The 15,545-nt window shown below is 39.2% G+C and overlaps 3 protein-coding genes across 13 annotated transcripts in view; 2 read left to right on the top strand and 1 right to left on the bottom strand.

The window, feature by feature from the left end:
- Positions 1–115: 115 nt before the first annotated feature.
- LOC107227712 (stAR-related lipid transfer protein 7, mitochondrial) lies at positions 116–3,570 on the top strand. 3 transcript variants are annotated; one of them, XM_046742907.1, is made up of 6 exons: positions 116–898; positions 978–1,144; positions 1,404–1,678; positions 1,751–1,878; positions 2,014–2,153; positions 2,240–3,570. In XM_046742907.1, exons 1-6 carry the CDS (start codon positions 513–515, stop codon positions 2,617–2,619), a joined length of 1,476 nt encoding a protein of 491 aa, XP_046598863.1. In that variant the 5' UTR covers positions 116–512; the 3' UTR covers positions 2,620–3,570. The 3 variants fall into 3 exon arrangements, with proteins under 3 accessions (XP_046598863.1, XP_046598864.1, XP_046598865.1); XM_046742908.1 differs by having other exon boundaries at positions 118–898; positions 978–1,132; XM_046742909.1 differs by having other exon boundaries at positions 119–898; positions 2,261–3,570.
- On the bottom strand, positions 3,290–6,391 carry LOC107227694 (DNA-directed primase/polymerase protein). The gene is made up of 4 exons (XM_015668911.2): positions 5,824–6,391; positions 4,936–5,744; positions 3,785–4,808; positions 3,290–3,686 (listed from the first exon to the last, which is right to left on the bottom strand). Exons 1-3 carry the CDS (start codon positions 6,154–6,156, stop codon positions 4,526–4,528), a joined length of 1,425 nt encoding a protein of 474 aa, XP_015524397.1. The 5' UTR covers positions 6,157–6,391; the 3' UTR covers positions 3,290–3,686; positions 3,785–4,525.
- A 149-nt stretch (positions 6,392–6,540) lies between these two features.
- The window catches only part of LOC107227701 (atrial natriuretic peptide receptor 1), a 138,890-nt gene continuing 129,885 nt past the window's right edge, over positions 6,541–15,545 (top strand). For 2 of the 9 annotated variants that reach the window (XM_046744171.1, XM_046744170.1), the window contains exon 1: positions 6,553–6,639. In XM_046744171.1, coding sequence (XP_046600127.1) covers positions 6,630–6,639 — 10 coding nt within the window. In that variant the 5' untranslated portion in view covers positions 6,553–6,629. Of the gene's footprint in view, positions 7,797–7,954; positions 8,090–8,801; positions 8,887–9,077; positions 9,128–9,924; positions 10,123–11,795; positions 13,265–15,545 lie in introns of those variants that run through there. The other 7 variants (XM_046744169.1, XM_046744165.1, XM_046744168.1 and 4 more) reach the window with 7 other exon arrangements.

Genomic DNA, 15,545 nt, shown 5'->3' with positions numbered 1-15,545 from the left:
ATCTACATACAGAATGCTGGATATCAAGAGCGCAAGAGCAAGTCGGCCGATTCGTTTGATGACATGGCGGGGTTTTTTAGTTCGGATAATTACCGCACCGCTTTTATTTCGCTGACATTTTAGACATGCGAGGAGCTGCGGTGAATTGCTCAATTGCTTAACGCTCGTGCAGTATGTATTTTTATCGCGCACTTGAAAGTCGGATAATGTCGTTGAAAAAGTGTCATCTAGTGTAATAAATAGAACAAAAGTTTACGTCCTAATTAACGAATGTTTGTCACCCGTGTGAATATACTAACACAATTTAGGGTGGTTAGGAGCCCCCCACATCCCGCTTAGCATGAATCGATCAGAATTTGGTATTTCGCAGTTTCCTATCGAGTTAATTGTCGTTTAGAAACGTCCTATATCCGTAAGAAAAGGATATTGAACTCAGCAAACGGCGAAATATGTCCAGTAATTGAAACGAGCAGTTGGTCTCGATAGAGAAATTGATAATCAATCGGCGAAAGATGCATTGCCTGCACGTGTCGAACGCCCTTGCTCGTCGTTATAACCCCAATTTGATTCATGCGAGGAACAATACTAGTAAGAGCTTCGAGGCCATCGGAAGAAAATGGGGTGGACGTTGGGTCAGGTTGTGGTTAAGGGAGCAAAGTCATGAGGTAGCAAAATCCTGCGCCAGACAATTCGAGTGCATCGTTGCCCAACGCATAAGGCGAACACTGCAAATTTTTCAGTTGTACACTAAAATTTGGGACGAGGTCGCCCTCAAGTCGTTTGTTAATATATGGCGGCGAAGGCTCGGTCAAAATACTAGAAGGTATTTGTTTGGCGCTGCTGGTGTCTCCGCCTACAATTGGGATCGAGAAAGAATTCCAGACAATGAACTCCACAGGTAAATTCACTGGTCATTCACCAAAGACAATGCCTGCGTCTAATTTCAGTTTTTAATTTTGTACTTCAACCGTTTTTAGATACTCCAAAGAACTCACGGACATCTACCAGCTGCGAGAGAATACCATTACGTGCGCAAAGTGCCACCTGAGACTAGTCATTGATGTCACACAGTCTGGAGTTAAATACTGCCAATGTCACGGCGCGAAACCCGCACTGGCATCTGTCCAAAATGGTCTTATCTTGAGTACATCTATTAACCTCTGCATTATGAGAATGAAAATTTCTACCATTCTATAATATTCTATCAGAGTCACACAATTTTAAATTGAAATATCATTTAATTAACTAGACTGCCCTTCAAACTGTCTATCACTCTTATCACTCTGTCTTTAAAGCATCAGTTTAAGACGTAAATCATTTTCATGGTCTTATTAATTCAATAGATTCATGGTTCCTACACATTATTTTACCATATCTTGATTTAGGTATTTATTATCTGTTAGGTAACGGAGATCAATGGCAGCCATTCATAGAGAGGCAGGATATGATAATGTGGCGCAAAGAAGAGCCCGAAAGTGGAGGGTTGTATGCTTACAAGGTCTATGGGTCATTTCCAGATGTGTCAGCGGAGGATTTTCTACATGTTCAAGTTGACGTTGAGTATAGAAAAGAATGGGATCCTACTGCCAGACACCTGGAGGTTATTGACACTGATCCCAGCACAGAGTCGTGCTTGGATCATCGCAGTGAAATTGTTTACTGGGAAATGATTTGGCCGGTAAGTATTTCATAACCAAATACAGGGCAGGTGGTAACTACAGCTGTTTAAATGAATGAATTCTCGTTATAGAGATTATTTGCAAACAGAGATTACGTCTTTCAAAGAAGATGGCTCATTGATAAGGAAGAGGGCCTTATCGTCATTGTTAGCAGGACATCCGATCATCCCAAGGCCCCACTTCGGCCTGATACGCACAGGTTAATGGCCGCGTCAAATTTTTTTTTTGGTGTGGCATAGATTACTTTGTGTCGTAAATTAATTTTCCAGTTTATATCTACCTGATAGCGGTGATGCTTTACTTACGTTTTCTCAATTGCTTTATTTTTTAATAGAGTATCAACGTATTGGTCATACATGGTAATAAAACCATATACGGAATTTGATCAGCCTGGTATTGAGTTTGGATTAACATATTTTGATGACCCTGGTGTAAACATACCGTCAGCTGTGACCACTTGGGTAGCAATGAGTGGTGAGCGAAATAACTGATTTGCTAGACGAGTTTTAAAAATTTTACCATCAGTGCTAGGTTTTGTTTTCAACTTTTGCGTAATTAAGTTTTATCATTTCTTGATAAAGGGGTTCCTGATTTCTTGTGTCGTATGAGGAAAGCAACACTAGATTACCAGAGCCGCAAATCGAACGATGCAAAATCTGCAATGGTCAATATAGTCGAAAATCAGCCGATTGTTCTGGAGACGTGTAGTGATTCATCTGTTAGTGATGTTGGTTACGTATCCGAAGTGAAGGAAAATACAGAAACACCAAAAGAAAAGGGGGACGAAGAACCAAAGTCAGAGAGAAGTGACAAAAAAGAACGAAGTGCAGAAAATACGGAAGATAAAGCAGAAGACAAAAGAGAAAGCGTAATGGGCCCTACACCAGATGAAGAACGTGGCTTTTTACACTACTTCTTACCGTCCCGACTGTTCACGTGACACGATAAGCCACATATATCCCTTGTTTAGAAGAAATCAATTTTAGCAAACAGATTTGCTGCTACTTGACCTGAAAAGATTATCAGTAATGCATTCTCATTTTAAAGACGAAGCGTTTTCTCTCTGATTTGTCGAATTTATTTTCGCGAACTTATACAGTATTCATAAACGTGGAGGATCTTGTTCAACAATTGTGTACTGTAAGTTGAAGCATGCTAGTAAGTCTACCACTGCCAAATCAAGGTCCCACTGGGAAAAAATTCTAGTTAATTCAATTTTACGACTGATACGTCTGGAAATCAAGTTCAGGTCAAGTGGAGATGTTATTAAACGTAAACCTATTTTGTCTGGTTTGTCATAGGTGTGTTAATGCAATAGTGTTATTTCAATCGTGTGCAAGTGTAAATGTGTGTGTGTGTGTGTGAGAGAAAGAGAGAGAGAGAAAAGAAGCTTTGAAATAGTATCTATCATAGTACGAATCAAATTTAATTGAATCAAGTGAAGTATTTTGCTTTAAATCTTATATAGACAATTTAAGTGTTAGATTTTGAATAATTTTTCTGGTTTTACACAGAAATAATGAATATTTAAATTATGGTCATGTAATCATTTCATGTGGATGGACACTGCGCCATGTAATTCGATGCTTTTGCACTTTTTCAACCTTATAGGAATCATTTCAAAAAGAAAGACCATCTGACGTGAAATGAATTTTGAAAATCATTGATTTAATCTAGAGACGCATTATTCATCTATTTTTATGCCAAAGGTACAACAATATAATGCGATACACTGCAAAATGTTGCATAAAAACTTCCATCATCGAGTCGTACTTCTCACACAAACGTCACAGTTTGTAATCAAAGTACAGTCGATGCTAAAAATTCTTTATACAAAACCATCAGAAATATACTATACAATTAAGTACAATAAATCGCCACAAATAAATCATTACTGCATTCAAATTTATTTAAACTCGTCTGGCAGAGGTTTCTCCAAGATGTGGTGTTCCTATTTGAGATGCAAAATGTTGAAACCTGCATTCACGTCGCGGTTGTAAGAAGAACCTGGAAAAAATAAATACAACGTGCTTTAATATCAAAACAAACCGAGCGTAGTGCGAATTGTGCAACGTCCTATGCAGCATTATCACAAGTGAATTCACCTGAATTGATATCGACTCCCGAAGGCGCACCAAACTTTCGGCTTTCGGTTACTTGAGGTACTGAGTCATCTGTATTTCGGTTATTTGGCATCCCGAGCTATCCGTTATTTCATATCGAACCAGCGGCCGTTTTGGTACACGAAGCGGTGAATTTACTACGTTACGCTCGACGATCCAATATTAATCAGAGTTTTTCCCCATCTTTTCCAATAATTTTATGTGCCAATTCATGAGCCGCTTGATCCATACGTTGCATTGGAGTAATCGTAGATTTACTTCGTTCTTCAATATTGCTAGTCCAATTTTTCAACTTTTCTTGTCTAATAGATTTACCCGTAAAATGTCTAAAGTATCGAGACTTGGTTTTCATATTGCAAATGCTGTCCGTTCGCTGTTCAGTAGCCGGGTCGGCACGCCGTCGAGAACTATGATAATTTCGGCTTTGTAGCGTTTATCGCTTTTTCGTTGAGATTAGATTTAGAATTGTTAGTTGAATTTTATCGGGGTTTCAGAATTATTATGCGATAGCATGGCAACAGGTGTGTAAAAATCAAGATGTCTATATTTTAATCCGTGTACAGAGTATAAAAACATATTGTTGAAATCTTGAATTTTTACAATTGCATGGCAACGCCAAAAGGTAGCTGATGTTTGAATATATTAATATTTTACGTGCATATGTGTATGTATGTACAATGATTAGATAGAATATGCTAGAAAAATCAATTTCTAAATTGTGGATTATGGTAGATCGATATTTGCTAATTCTAAATCGTCATCTTCTAGTGCGACGAAATTATCAGTCTGACGCAAAGAGCAGTCTTGAGGGTCAGGAACAGAGGACAGAAGGATGTCAGTTTCCTTGTCCATTTCGAAACATATTTTTTCTGGTAATTCTCTGGGTGCAGATTTAAAGCCAGCGCAGTCATGATCGTAGCACTTTTGGAATGCTACTTTGTTATTCAAATCAACAACCCAATATACCCCATTGCTTTTATGTGGCCTGCCTATATTCGCACAGTATCTGTAACAGAAAAAAGTCGAATAATTTATATGTATCAAGTTTGGTGAATTTTATAGAATGCGTTACGAACTATGTCATCAAATTCAATTTTCAAAAGCATTTGACCAGTAAGAAATATTAATTTTACCTATGATCTATGAATGCATATAACATTACGCTGTTATTCAGAAGTTTGACTTCCCGAATTTTGCCAGGTTTCACAATGTCTAAGATGAATTTATCGATGTCAGGATATGGTGATTCAATTTTCTTCTCAGCTCTGACATAAACCCGACGCTGACTTAAGCATTCTTTGGAATATTTAATCGCGTCTACCGAATTTTTATCCTGGTATTCAAGTAAAATCAAATTCTTAGTACTTGGTACATAAGATATCAAAGAGTCTAAGAATAATCCCAATTCTTTGTTCGTGTATGTTGTGCTGAGGATGTACTCAGAATCGTCGCTCACGGTCAGGTGAGAATTCTTTCCCAACTTGGTAGACTTGTAAATTCGAAAGTGCCTGTTTCTTGTGTAGACTCCTTCATCTACAAAGAGCTCTTTTCCCTTTGTGGTATTGATAAATAACTCTGCCAAATCTTCTTTGTGAAAGCGGCTTAAAATATTATCAACGGAGGATCGTGTGGCATTGTCTAGCAACAAACTTTGCCGAATATTAGAGCATATGGTTTTAACAAACCGTCCTGCATGTTGGTTATTCTTGAACATAACGTTTTTCACACGGAACACTAAATGCCGGCTGAATTTAACGTCGGTGGTTGAGTCCAGGCTTAGAACCTCTGATCTTCTGCAAGGAAAACCCCAGTGTTCCAAAAAATGTGCACAAAATACATCGATCAGTGTTTTTGTCATTTTTGAGCCATCGCTTGATGGGTTTAGATCCTTTCCAAATTCCAAATCAAAATATAGGTGGCAAGGAGAGCCGTCAGGTATAACCTGATATTGGAACAACAGGTGTGTGAATATTTCAGCTCTGTCAAGTCGTATTAATTTTTTTATTAAAAAAAAATCAAACCTCGTATGAACATCTCTGCTCCTTGGGTCTAGATTCATCGACAAGCCAGTAGATTTCTGGGTGCGCTACAATGAATTTTCTGTATCCCTCATCATATTGCAAAACGAAGGTATGCATTGAGTTTGAACTTCCTTGATCGGCTACAAGCAACGCTTCTTGCTGCCTCCAAAATTCACCCCAAAATTCAGATGGTCCCAACAACCGTCTTCGCTTAATCTTAGCTTCTTCGCTATCGTGTATGGACGACGATAATTCCCTGACTCTAGATTGATGCTGAGCGTGACTTTCGATCAATGTTTTTCCATAAAATGTATTTTTCGATATTTTACTCATTATTGTTGATTTTTCGGTGGATTTTTATCTACTTTCCAAAGTAAATATTTTCTCAAGTTCGTCACCTTGATCTTCTGGGCGTTGGATAATTCAAAACACAGAATTGGCTAATTTACGTCAGAAACTTTCCTTTATTTTGACACTTCAACCTGCCTGAGTCTAGATCTCTGTTTTGACGGGGTTGACGGAATACAAAGTCGGTAGTCCGATTGTTGCCTGTCGGAACCTGTCGAGAGCAGTAGCTGTATACCTCCCCCCCCCCCCCCGCAGACGTGCCGGCTGAACGCAATTGCACAACTTGACTCGCGCATGCGCGGATGCCTCGCACGAGTCACATATCGGCGGCCCCTTTGAACCAAACGTGCGACGCCATTTCGTGCCAGATGGTGCCAGACACCGGCTGCGTGAAGATAATATATTGTAAAGACGTTCAGTCCTGGGCTAATATAACGTCCGGCTGGGTGGGACCGAGTATGTCCGGCGGTAATTATATTGCTTTGTTTACTTACTTACTGACCCGTCTTAAGAAATTCCGGTGTTAATTCGCGTTTGCATAGTAGAATACTGTAATTTTCTCCCGACCTTTTGGCTTCTCTTACCATGCCCTTACATCCCAGCAATCTGAGCCTCTCGCAAGTACTTCGCCAATAAAGGTATGTTTTTCTTTTCGGCCTGTACAAATAGCTAGTTAGTGTGAATTCGTTGCGTTATTTTGGAAGCTGTCTGCATCGATTCTATGCCTGGTGTTTGCGGATAGATAAATAAATGTGCGTAAAACGTACGTGGTTTTTTGCGCCTTCCGAGAAATAATGCTCTGTAAAACATAATCGGTATTTGCACCTAATATTTGAAGGTAAACGAATGTCGGTAATTCATCGATATTTACTGACAATGAATAACGTCAGTTCGTGAATACATTGCCGACATGCTTTTGTCATCGAAAATTAGTTCCAAAAGTTTGGTCACAGAGCGCTTTCTACTGCAATGATATAAAAATTGTTAGCATCGAGTTAAAACGATAAAGAAGCAGGAAGAACTACGTAATCGGCTATAAACGGAAGGAAACTATGAAACATACAAGCTTTGCCTTGCTCATCACCTTGTCCGCATGTAAGTTATTATATTTTCAAATTTATTCCAACTCGGTTGTCATTTTGCCCCGCAAGCGTCGCTGCTGCAGCGCTAACTTCAGAGCACTCACAGAATCTCGGGACATTGACGAGTTCGAACGTGCTGGAATCGCGTCCTGTGACTCGAATTTGTGAGAAACTTAAATTAACAGTTTTTTTTCAAACAAATCCGGTCTGTGGGGCTGGCCTTGGTAACTGACCGTCAAAAAAACAATTCAAAGTCACGTAAAGATTCGCTTTTACGCGGTTTGCTAGCGACTGACTTTTTTCTACGCTAAACAAATGACGATCGCGATTGGACCGTTACCGTGTTCTTACACCAAGTCCGTAAATATTTTCGGTGTATTCCTAGATAAATCATGTGTTGAGTGTGCTTTTCAGTTTATAACATTCCATTCTCAATTTGTCACGATTATATCGAGTATGAAAAGTCATATACGATCGCTACAGTGATATACGCAGGTATGTATATATGTGGATACAAGCGTGCATTATACGTTTGCCCTTTCAGTAAGTTCAATCGTGTTTTTACATAGCCCTAGGTCATTGTTCTTCACAAATTGCATGTCAAGTCGCTACTGGTACGACTCGCGAGCCAATTGTGCGATAAAAATAACAACTACAAACCCGTTGACGCTGTTATAATCGTTATTTATAATTTTCAACAGGCACGTGCGTGCTCAATTGTTGAAAACTAGCGGCTCTACGACGCCGAAGGTCATCGCTGACAAAGCCTATGTCTTGGAGATCGATCAGGAGAGCTGATTCGACTGATTCTATATTCTGGAAGCATCAAACTATCGGTAAGCCTCACATGCAATTTATTTAAGTACTAAGACTTTGCGATATTTATCCGTGATTTCATGCCTGATCGCAAGGTAAAAATTTCGTAGAATTGATTTCGCCGTATAGCTCTGTGAGTCCCTTACACCCTGCAATTTTCTGAAACAAGGAAAATTCGTTTTTAAATGTAATTCGTGGCTTTTACAATTTGTACGTATCAGGATATCATGATATTTTAAATACGCTTCGTGCTCTCAGGAGGAGAATCTTGTTACCTCCCCCTGTTGCAGGCAACCCGACAAACGTACATTGCCGCAACGAATTTTACGAGTTATTATTTTAATCAGGGGATCAAATAATGAAAGATAATATCAAATTTGAAAGTTTCACCATAATTAGCAATGGTCTCAATGAAGTAATTTGATAAATTGAACTCTATGACAAAGTGAAAACTAAACTAATCACTGATACAGTGAATAAGAGTGAAATGTACCTGATCGATATGATTTTGACTTACCATGTCGCTTTTAATCGTAGATAATTTTTGAGCATACAATTTTTAGTGATATTTAATTCTATTCACCTCCTTGATGCATTTATTTAACACCAGTGGTTATTTGGTAATCTATATGTTACTCAATTCTGCAGTTTGTTCATTAGGGCATCAAAAATCACTGAATGTTACGAAAAAAAATCTGATCCGTGTAATATTCTACTATGTTTTTATTACAGTCTAAAAAGTGCGTCGCTTCAGTATTCAACCTAGGCAGATGTTACGAGAACCGCTACATTCGAAGTATGGAGCAACCCGCGAGAGGTAAGAATACTTATTTTGTTAATTGTTTGATATTTTAAGGGGATTCATTTGAAATCAGATTTTTGTTTGCCGAACATGCGGTGACTAGATATGGGAGTAGACAAAAGTAATAGTTGATTTAAGAACTAAAAATTCATAGTGTAGACGTCAGCACCACATGCTATATTAACTCGAGTTTTCTTTATGTTTCCAGATTCAAGCAGAGCCATCCGATTAACTTCTTCATTACTCGGCGACGTTGGTGAGTTTGCATGGGTTTAGGTTACCGGTGTATTTCCTTGGGACTCCTCTGTCACGTGGCTTGGCGGTGACAATTGTTACATAAATTTTCGATTTCTTAACTGCATGGACAGGCTCATTCGCGATTGCAACGATGCTTGACTTTCCATTAAATCATTTTTTGCAACTTACCCTTCTTATCTTATGCTACTTGAAGTTGAAAATTTCGCACGCTGCTAATAGTGGAATGAGCATCGTGACAGGTAACCATTGCTTACTCGGCATTTCGGAGAACTCATTGTGCTTGGTTACTGATATACCTAGTAATCTACGTTTGAATTTAATAATGCTGTCGTTTAAGCGGTGGCTTTACTTGAGGTTCAATTATATCCAAAGAAGTATTTAAGATGTTATGTGGACTGTTTGTGAACCGTTCAGTTTCGACCACTACAGCGGCACTTCGCTATGGTAAATATGTCTGTATTATCCACTGCTTTTGCGATGCCGAAGCACGGGTAGAGTATGGATCGGTAACCACGCGACCTACATTCACCGTTCAGGATAGTTCGAAAATCAATTTCAAAAACCTATTTCGTGTCAGAGGGCGTTACCAAACGAGGAAAACGTAAAACGGGAGTGTAGACTTCTTCAGGATCTCTGCGCGAGGCTTGGGATATAAATCCCGACCGCGAGTTGAGAAAACTGTGACCGTATTACATTTCGTTCCAAGAGAAAACGAATGGTCCGATAGATACGTAAGAATGTAACGTTGAACCAATATTTTTCACATTCGTTATAATATTCATGCATTGTTCACAGGGTTCCGGGTATCATTATTTATGAATCCTTTTGGTACCAGACTGACCGTGAAATTTGATACAACCAATCGATTGAATGATGATAAACAATTGTCCTGTTTAATGGAAAGAATGTTGCGGATCTCGCTTTTCTGTGGATTGAAGAAGACTGACAACAAGCTTTTTCCTTGATTGAATATATCCGGAGTACATGATCAAGGTATATGCTTATTGGGATTCATTAGTTCATATTACGCTGAGTCGAACTATAACGGCTCGTAATAAAATATAGTAATTACTTTGCTGCGAAACTCAATTTTTGCTAAGTGTAGGTATAAATCGATCGACCCCGCGTACGAATTCATATTTTAATACTGGTTAATCATATTCTTTGAAATACTTTTAATCACTTCAATTTCGCACTGTACAGCGTATTTCGAATTGTGAAAAAAGTAATTCTTTAAGCAACTTTTCTCTTTTTGAAGTTCACGTACTTTCAACTTTGATGGAAATTTTATAACTTGTCTTTAGAATATTACAATCTGTATCAGATTGTGGTTTACATCACGAGAAACAAACTTTATCGTATTTCCATAGTACATTTTTTTCATGATCGATAGCGGAATTGTTATAGTGTGATTAAATTCTAATCTGCCCGTTATACACGAAATATTTTTCACCTGCAGATTGCCGTAATTCTGTGGTTAAGAGATCAAACTGCATTGATATAATCCGACCATTTTGTGTTGGATGCTTTTGCGACTGCGGTAGTTTTTAATTCCCTATTAGAAAGGACTTATAGCAGATATATATTTCCTATTCCCCACGAATATTACCGATCAGAGATCCAATTTCTCGCATCGAAAGTACAGCAAATAGAAGCTAAACAATGCAAAACTCGATTCGGCGATGCGAAGTAATTTTCATAAATTGTATGGGTCGGTTGGTTTAGGGATTTGTTGAATGAGGCATAATTTTCAGGTATATAACAGTCGTAGCATCCGGGTCCTCGCGCTGAGAGCTGGCTCAGCTTCGCTGCCGTTACAATCTAAAGACACTTGTTGCTCGTGCGCGAAAACGGAAGCGCTTTAGCAGCTTCAGTTTCGCGATGATCCGATGCCAGCAGCGGTATTCTCAGTCGGAGCGATTCTTTCGCCCGAAATAGGGGTGTCGAGGAGGCACCGACGAGTGTGCCAGCCGCCGGTATAATTCAAATTATTATTATCACAGGAATCGGGAGGAAACAAGTAGAAATAGATGAAAATCCGTGCAATTCACGTGTGCGATCAGTACCTACATTTTATACAAACGAATTAATTCTGTACGGTGTACATCAGATAGACGGACCGGCGATCAATATCGATACATACCTATAAGACTTTGGTTCGTGGGTGCATTTTCAATCCACTTTTACCCTCTCTCCCTTCTTCCATCTTACAGTTATACAGTATAGAATATCTCTGCAGTATACAAATATTAACATCGTTATTTTCCGCACATATCGGACAGGACGAATTATTTACTCACCTGTCGATATATCTATCAATTGCAGCAGGCGGTGTATATACGCCACACATATTATACACACATAGATTACAACCGGGAGAGAGAGAGAGAGTTTCGTCTACAAGCCGCGTGATCATGTCGAGATAGAAACGCAAAGAAGATCGAAGCTTCGTTTCGCTTCGGTCAGTCGGTCGTCGCCGAGTTTCCTCGCACACACATGTAGCAAGGTACATACCTTTCAACCGAGATGTACACGTACGTTTATAATAACAACGGAAAGTGTAACCAGAGAATGTTTGACGAGGTGATCGTCGCGGGTGCGCCGATGACGGGGGGCGGAGGGGAGGGGCGTCGATAGCGTATCAATCGAGGTGATACAGAATTTGTGATACGTGTCGTCGTCGTGTCGTTGTCCCTGTTCTGCGCGTACATGGATTACACTCACGGTCGCCGGATCCCGGGGTTGCAGTACACCGCGATCTGAAAGAGTTAATTGCCAGGTGAGAAGAATCCGTCGCCCGTCTTCGTCGCCTTCGGGTACTCGTACCTGTACGCTTTGGATATTTTTGCGTCTTTCTCAAAATCGCGCGACGGTAGATTTTTGGAAGAAACCGTGGACATTGAGGTACAGGTATTTCGGTACTGTGCGCGAAACATATTCAAGGAGGTAATAATTACGAAATTCAATATCAAAAAGGACTTGTTCGGAAGAAAAAAAAAAACAATTTCCCGCCAAAGCTGTGCCAACGTGTTTCCAATAGTGCAAAAAGTATTGTGCATCAGTGAAATTTAACCAAAGGTTTTGAGTGCGTGATATGACCGGTCTATTTTCGAAATACCGACGAGTGAGTTTAGAAAACTGAACGAAGGGAAAACGCTGTTCGATAGTTCATTTGTGGTTTACATGCTACGGTAGTGGTGGTGGTTTCTTTTCTTTTCTTGCCTTTTCTTTCTTTCTCCTTTCTTTTCTTATCTGTCGAACCAACAACTGTGCAACACGCGATGACGGACGGTTCTTGAGTATTTCTGATTTTTGAACTCCAACGAGGAGAAGCAAAAAAGAAGAAAAAAAATAAAATAAACCTGTATCGACTCCGGTGATCGCCTCTATCGATATTTTTCTTACATCTTCTCTCATACGCTCTCCGAATTCCTGCAAGCGTCTTGTACGCGAGAGTTGTTGCAAGGCACGTGAGCGTCACTGGAACAAACATTGAGTCGATGCGTGACATAATCTTCTGTACCTCTAAACTCGCGACAACTCGAGGGAGAAACGGGAAATTTCGCAAATCTTGTAAAGGAGATAGAAAAGCTTGTTGCAAGATGTGATGCAAGTGGTGTATATACGGTCGAGTTTCACCCCGAAGTTTCTTTACCTCGGAAATAACTGCAGTACGTCCAAGAAGACGAGAAGAGGGAGGCATGAACTCTTCCCGTAACTACTCGGAGTAGTTTTCAACTTGTCGTTTGAACGAAACTTTTCTCGTGTCGCTGTGCGAAGCGAAACGGACGCGCGTTCGTTATACTCGATGAGGAATATGAAGAAGAAGTGAACCACTCCAAGTGCTTCCAGGGTAAAACCGAGTGAGCCAGGAGCGGTTCACTTTCGCCATTTCCAATACTCATGGGGCTTGACTATGACTCGATTCCGACTGTTCTTGTTTCCCTGATTATCATCCTTGTTATGCCGCTGGATGTTTACGCCGGATGTCGCGAGGCTCAGTTGCCTCGTGATTGCGAGGCTCTTTGCACCTCCGATCGACACGGCGTCGAGACCTGCGAGTTGAGGGCTGCTGTTCTACTTCCTGCTGATCCTAGATTCGAAATAGCTCTTCCGAGAGTCCTGCCTGTCCTCGGTAAGAATAATAAAATATTTTCCCCAAGCAAATCATTCCAATTTTTAGACTTCGCTTTGAAACACTTCGGACGAAATGCACTTTCACAACGCGTGTTTAGAATTTTTACTCGTTTTCCGTTCTGTTTAAACTTGTGCGTGTAACATACCGGAGCATGGCCAGTTATTACTCGCGAACTTTGTGTTTTGAGTGTGGAACGCATGTTAAACCTTTTTTATTTAAGAATAAACAAGAAAATTCTGAACTTCGATTTATAAAACAATTTCAAAGAGATTTAATATCCAATTTGAGAAAGATACGTCAATTCGATCAAAGATTATTTCTTTGACAGGTCTTTGTTCCTCTTTTTGTAACACCTCTTTTTGTATATATATAATGAATCACTACTATTATCAATGAAGTGAAATTGGTATCAATGACAACAACTACCGATATCACTCGGAGACATTTCAAGTTGATCTAACGCTCAACTTTGTCTGTCTACACTTTTAACATTAATTTTATTTACCGGAAATTCTTATACATAGTCGAATTTACGGACAAGTGACATAATATCAGAAAATGTTTGATATTTTATCGTCAAGTCGGTCGCGTTTTATTCGTGTTTCAAGTCGAGCCTGGTGAGGATGATTATAGATATGACCGTCGTAATAGGACAATATTTGGTTGTAGGTATATAATTCTTTTCAATATTCCACCGGCGTTAATAAAATTCATTTCTTGAGAGTTATATCGAGCCGATGTTAGAAGCCCCAGACAGAGAGAGAGAGAGAGTTTGGAGTGGCATGTTTGAGTTTTTGTATACTGACTATTTTTACTTGCCACATCACTGCGTTTTATCATCCAAAGATCACTCAGAAAAGTATCATGTATAATAAGTAGAAAATAAAAAGAGTAAAATTTTTCTACGCCGTTCATTTTATAGTTAAAATTTGGGGATATGAAGACAAATCAGCGAGTTTTTTTTCAGTGATGAAAAATTCTTTAAGGGAGAGAATGGATTTTTCTCTTGGCATTTACACCACGTGCAGCTAGCTGCGCTGCGAAATATTTTACGTATGATAGATTCGTAACAACGAGCCGCGGACCGCAACGCGAATGTTGTCAAACAATGAGGGGGAAAAGTGATTTGGAACAGCTGCTGCATGCAGAATGCTCGGTGAAATATCTTGCCGGGATTGAAAATATTTTTAATCGATACCGCCGCTGGCGTCGTTGGGAAAACTTTGGTCGGATGAGCTTTTCACTTAACGAGGTGAAAACTCGGTCGGGAATAGGGTGAGGAAATCGTGGGTGAAAATTCCTGTTTTTTAACCTTCGACGTTCGAATTCGCTGCGAATATATAGCTTTGAAAAATCAGTGATGATGGTTGTTACGCTATTTTGGAGCGGGAGAGAGAGAAAAAAAAGTAATGAAATAAAAATCGACAGTTTTTTATCCAGCGACATCTGAAAGAGGGATGAAAATTTGGTAGAGGTTCTGAAATTCCATTGCATATAGGGAGGTATATAAAAGACGAAAAGTTCTAAATGTCGTTTGATGTAAAATGTATGTTATTTTACTTGATTGGGTCGGCAGATAACAGATATTTACATATTGCGGAAATTGTCTGTTTGAAAAGAGAAAGTAAAGAGGAAAAGAGCGATACTTGATAGCCGTTGAATGATTCTGTACGAAGAAAGAAAGAAATAAATGAATAATTGAGAAAGAAAATAAAACTAACAACCGTAATTAGAGGTACACGCTTGGAAAGATTGATACTTGTCAATTTTATGCTCTTCTCTCCTTTTCTCGTCTTTTCGTGTTATCAACTTTCGAATTGAATCAGGACTTACCCAGAGAAGTTTCTTCGCTAATGAAGAGATGAAATTTTCACAAGATTTCCCGGTGTTAGAATGTCATGTACTATATGCACGAAAAAATTCAGTCAGTGTTCAAAATTGTGTTACGAAAATTGAATAAAATTTTTCTCAAGTTATACAGTATGCGTATATAATACTTGTCGCTTTTACTCTGATTGGAACGAGAACAATTACGAATTTTCACCTAATTCATGGAAATTCAGAATCGCGATATAACACCTGTCGTATTCCTGTATTTGGATATTATGAAGGACTTGAGAGTTTAAGATGATTTGAGAAATCGCGGAAGCAAAATAACTCGTTTAAACCTCCCCTACCGACTGCAATTAAATGTCTGAAATTTGTTAACAACGTTTATACGCTATTCCGGTTGATGTAAATCGTTGTAAATGTCGTTGAAAATTTCTTTCCGAAAAGT

The sequence above is a fragment of the Neodiprion lecontei genome, chromosome 6 (genome assembly GCF_021901455.1).
Source record: "Neodiprion lecontei isolate iyNeoLeco1 chromosome 6, iyNeoLeco1.1, whole genome shotgun sequence".
Classification (NCBI taxonomy): domain Eukaryota; kingdom Metazoa; phylum Arthropoda; class Insecta; order Hymenoptera; family Diprionidae; genus Neodiprion; species Neodiprion lecontei.
Note: the sequence above shows the minus strand (reverse complement) of the source record. Positions and strands in the feature narration are given on the sequence as shown.

What these genes read in the sequence shown, in the direction of transcription:
- LOC107227712 (XM_046742907.1), top strand. Translation starts at nt 513, where the DNA reads ATGCATTGCCTGCACGTGTCGAACGCCCTTGCTCGTCGTTATAACCCC. An exon ending in CTTCGGCCTGATACGCACAG is followed by an intron (nt 1,879 to 2,013) that starts GTTAATGGCCGC and finishes ATTTTTTAATAG; the next exon opens with AGTATCAACGTATTGGTCAT. An exon ending in CACTTGGGTAGCAATGAGTG is followed by an intron (nt 2,154 to 2,239) that starts GTGAGCGAAATA and finishes TGCGTAATTAAG; the next exon opens with TTTTATCATTTCTTGATAAA.
- LOC107227694 (XM_015668911.2), bottom strand. Translation starts at nt 6,156, where the DNA reads ATGAGTAAAATATCGAAAAATACATTTTATGGAAAAACATTGATCGAA. An exon ending in AGCAGAGATGTTCATACGAG is followed by an intron (nt 5,745 to 5,823) that starts GTTTGATTTTTT and finishes TTCCAATATCAG; the next exon opens with GTTATACCTGACGGCTCTCC. An exon ending in TATGCATTCATAGATCATAG is followed by an intron (nt 4,809 to 4,935) that starts GTAAAATTAATA and finishes TTTCTGTTACAG; the next exon opens with ATACTGTGCGAATATAGGCA.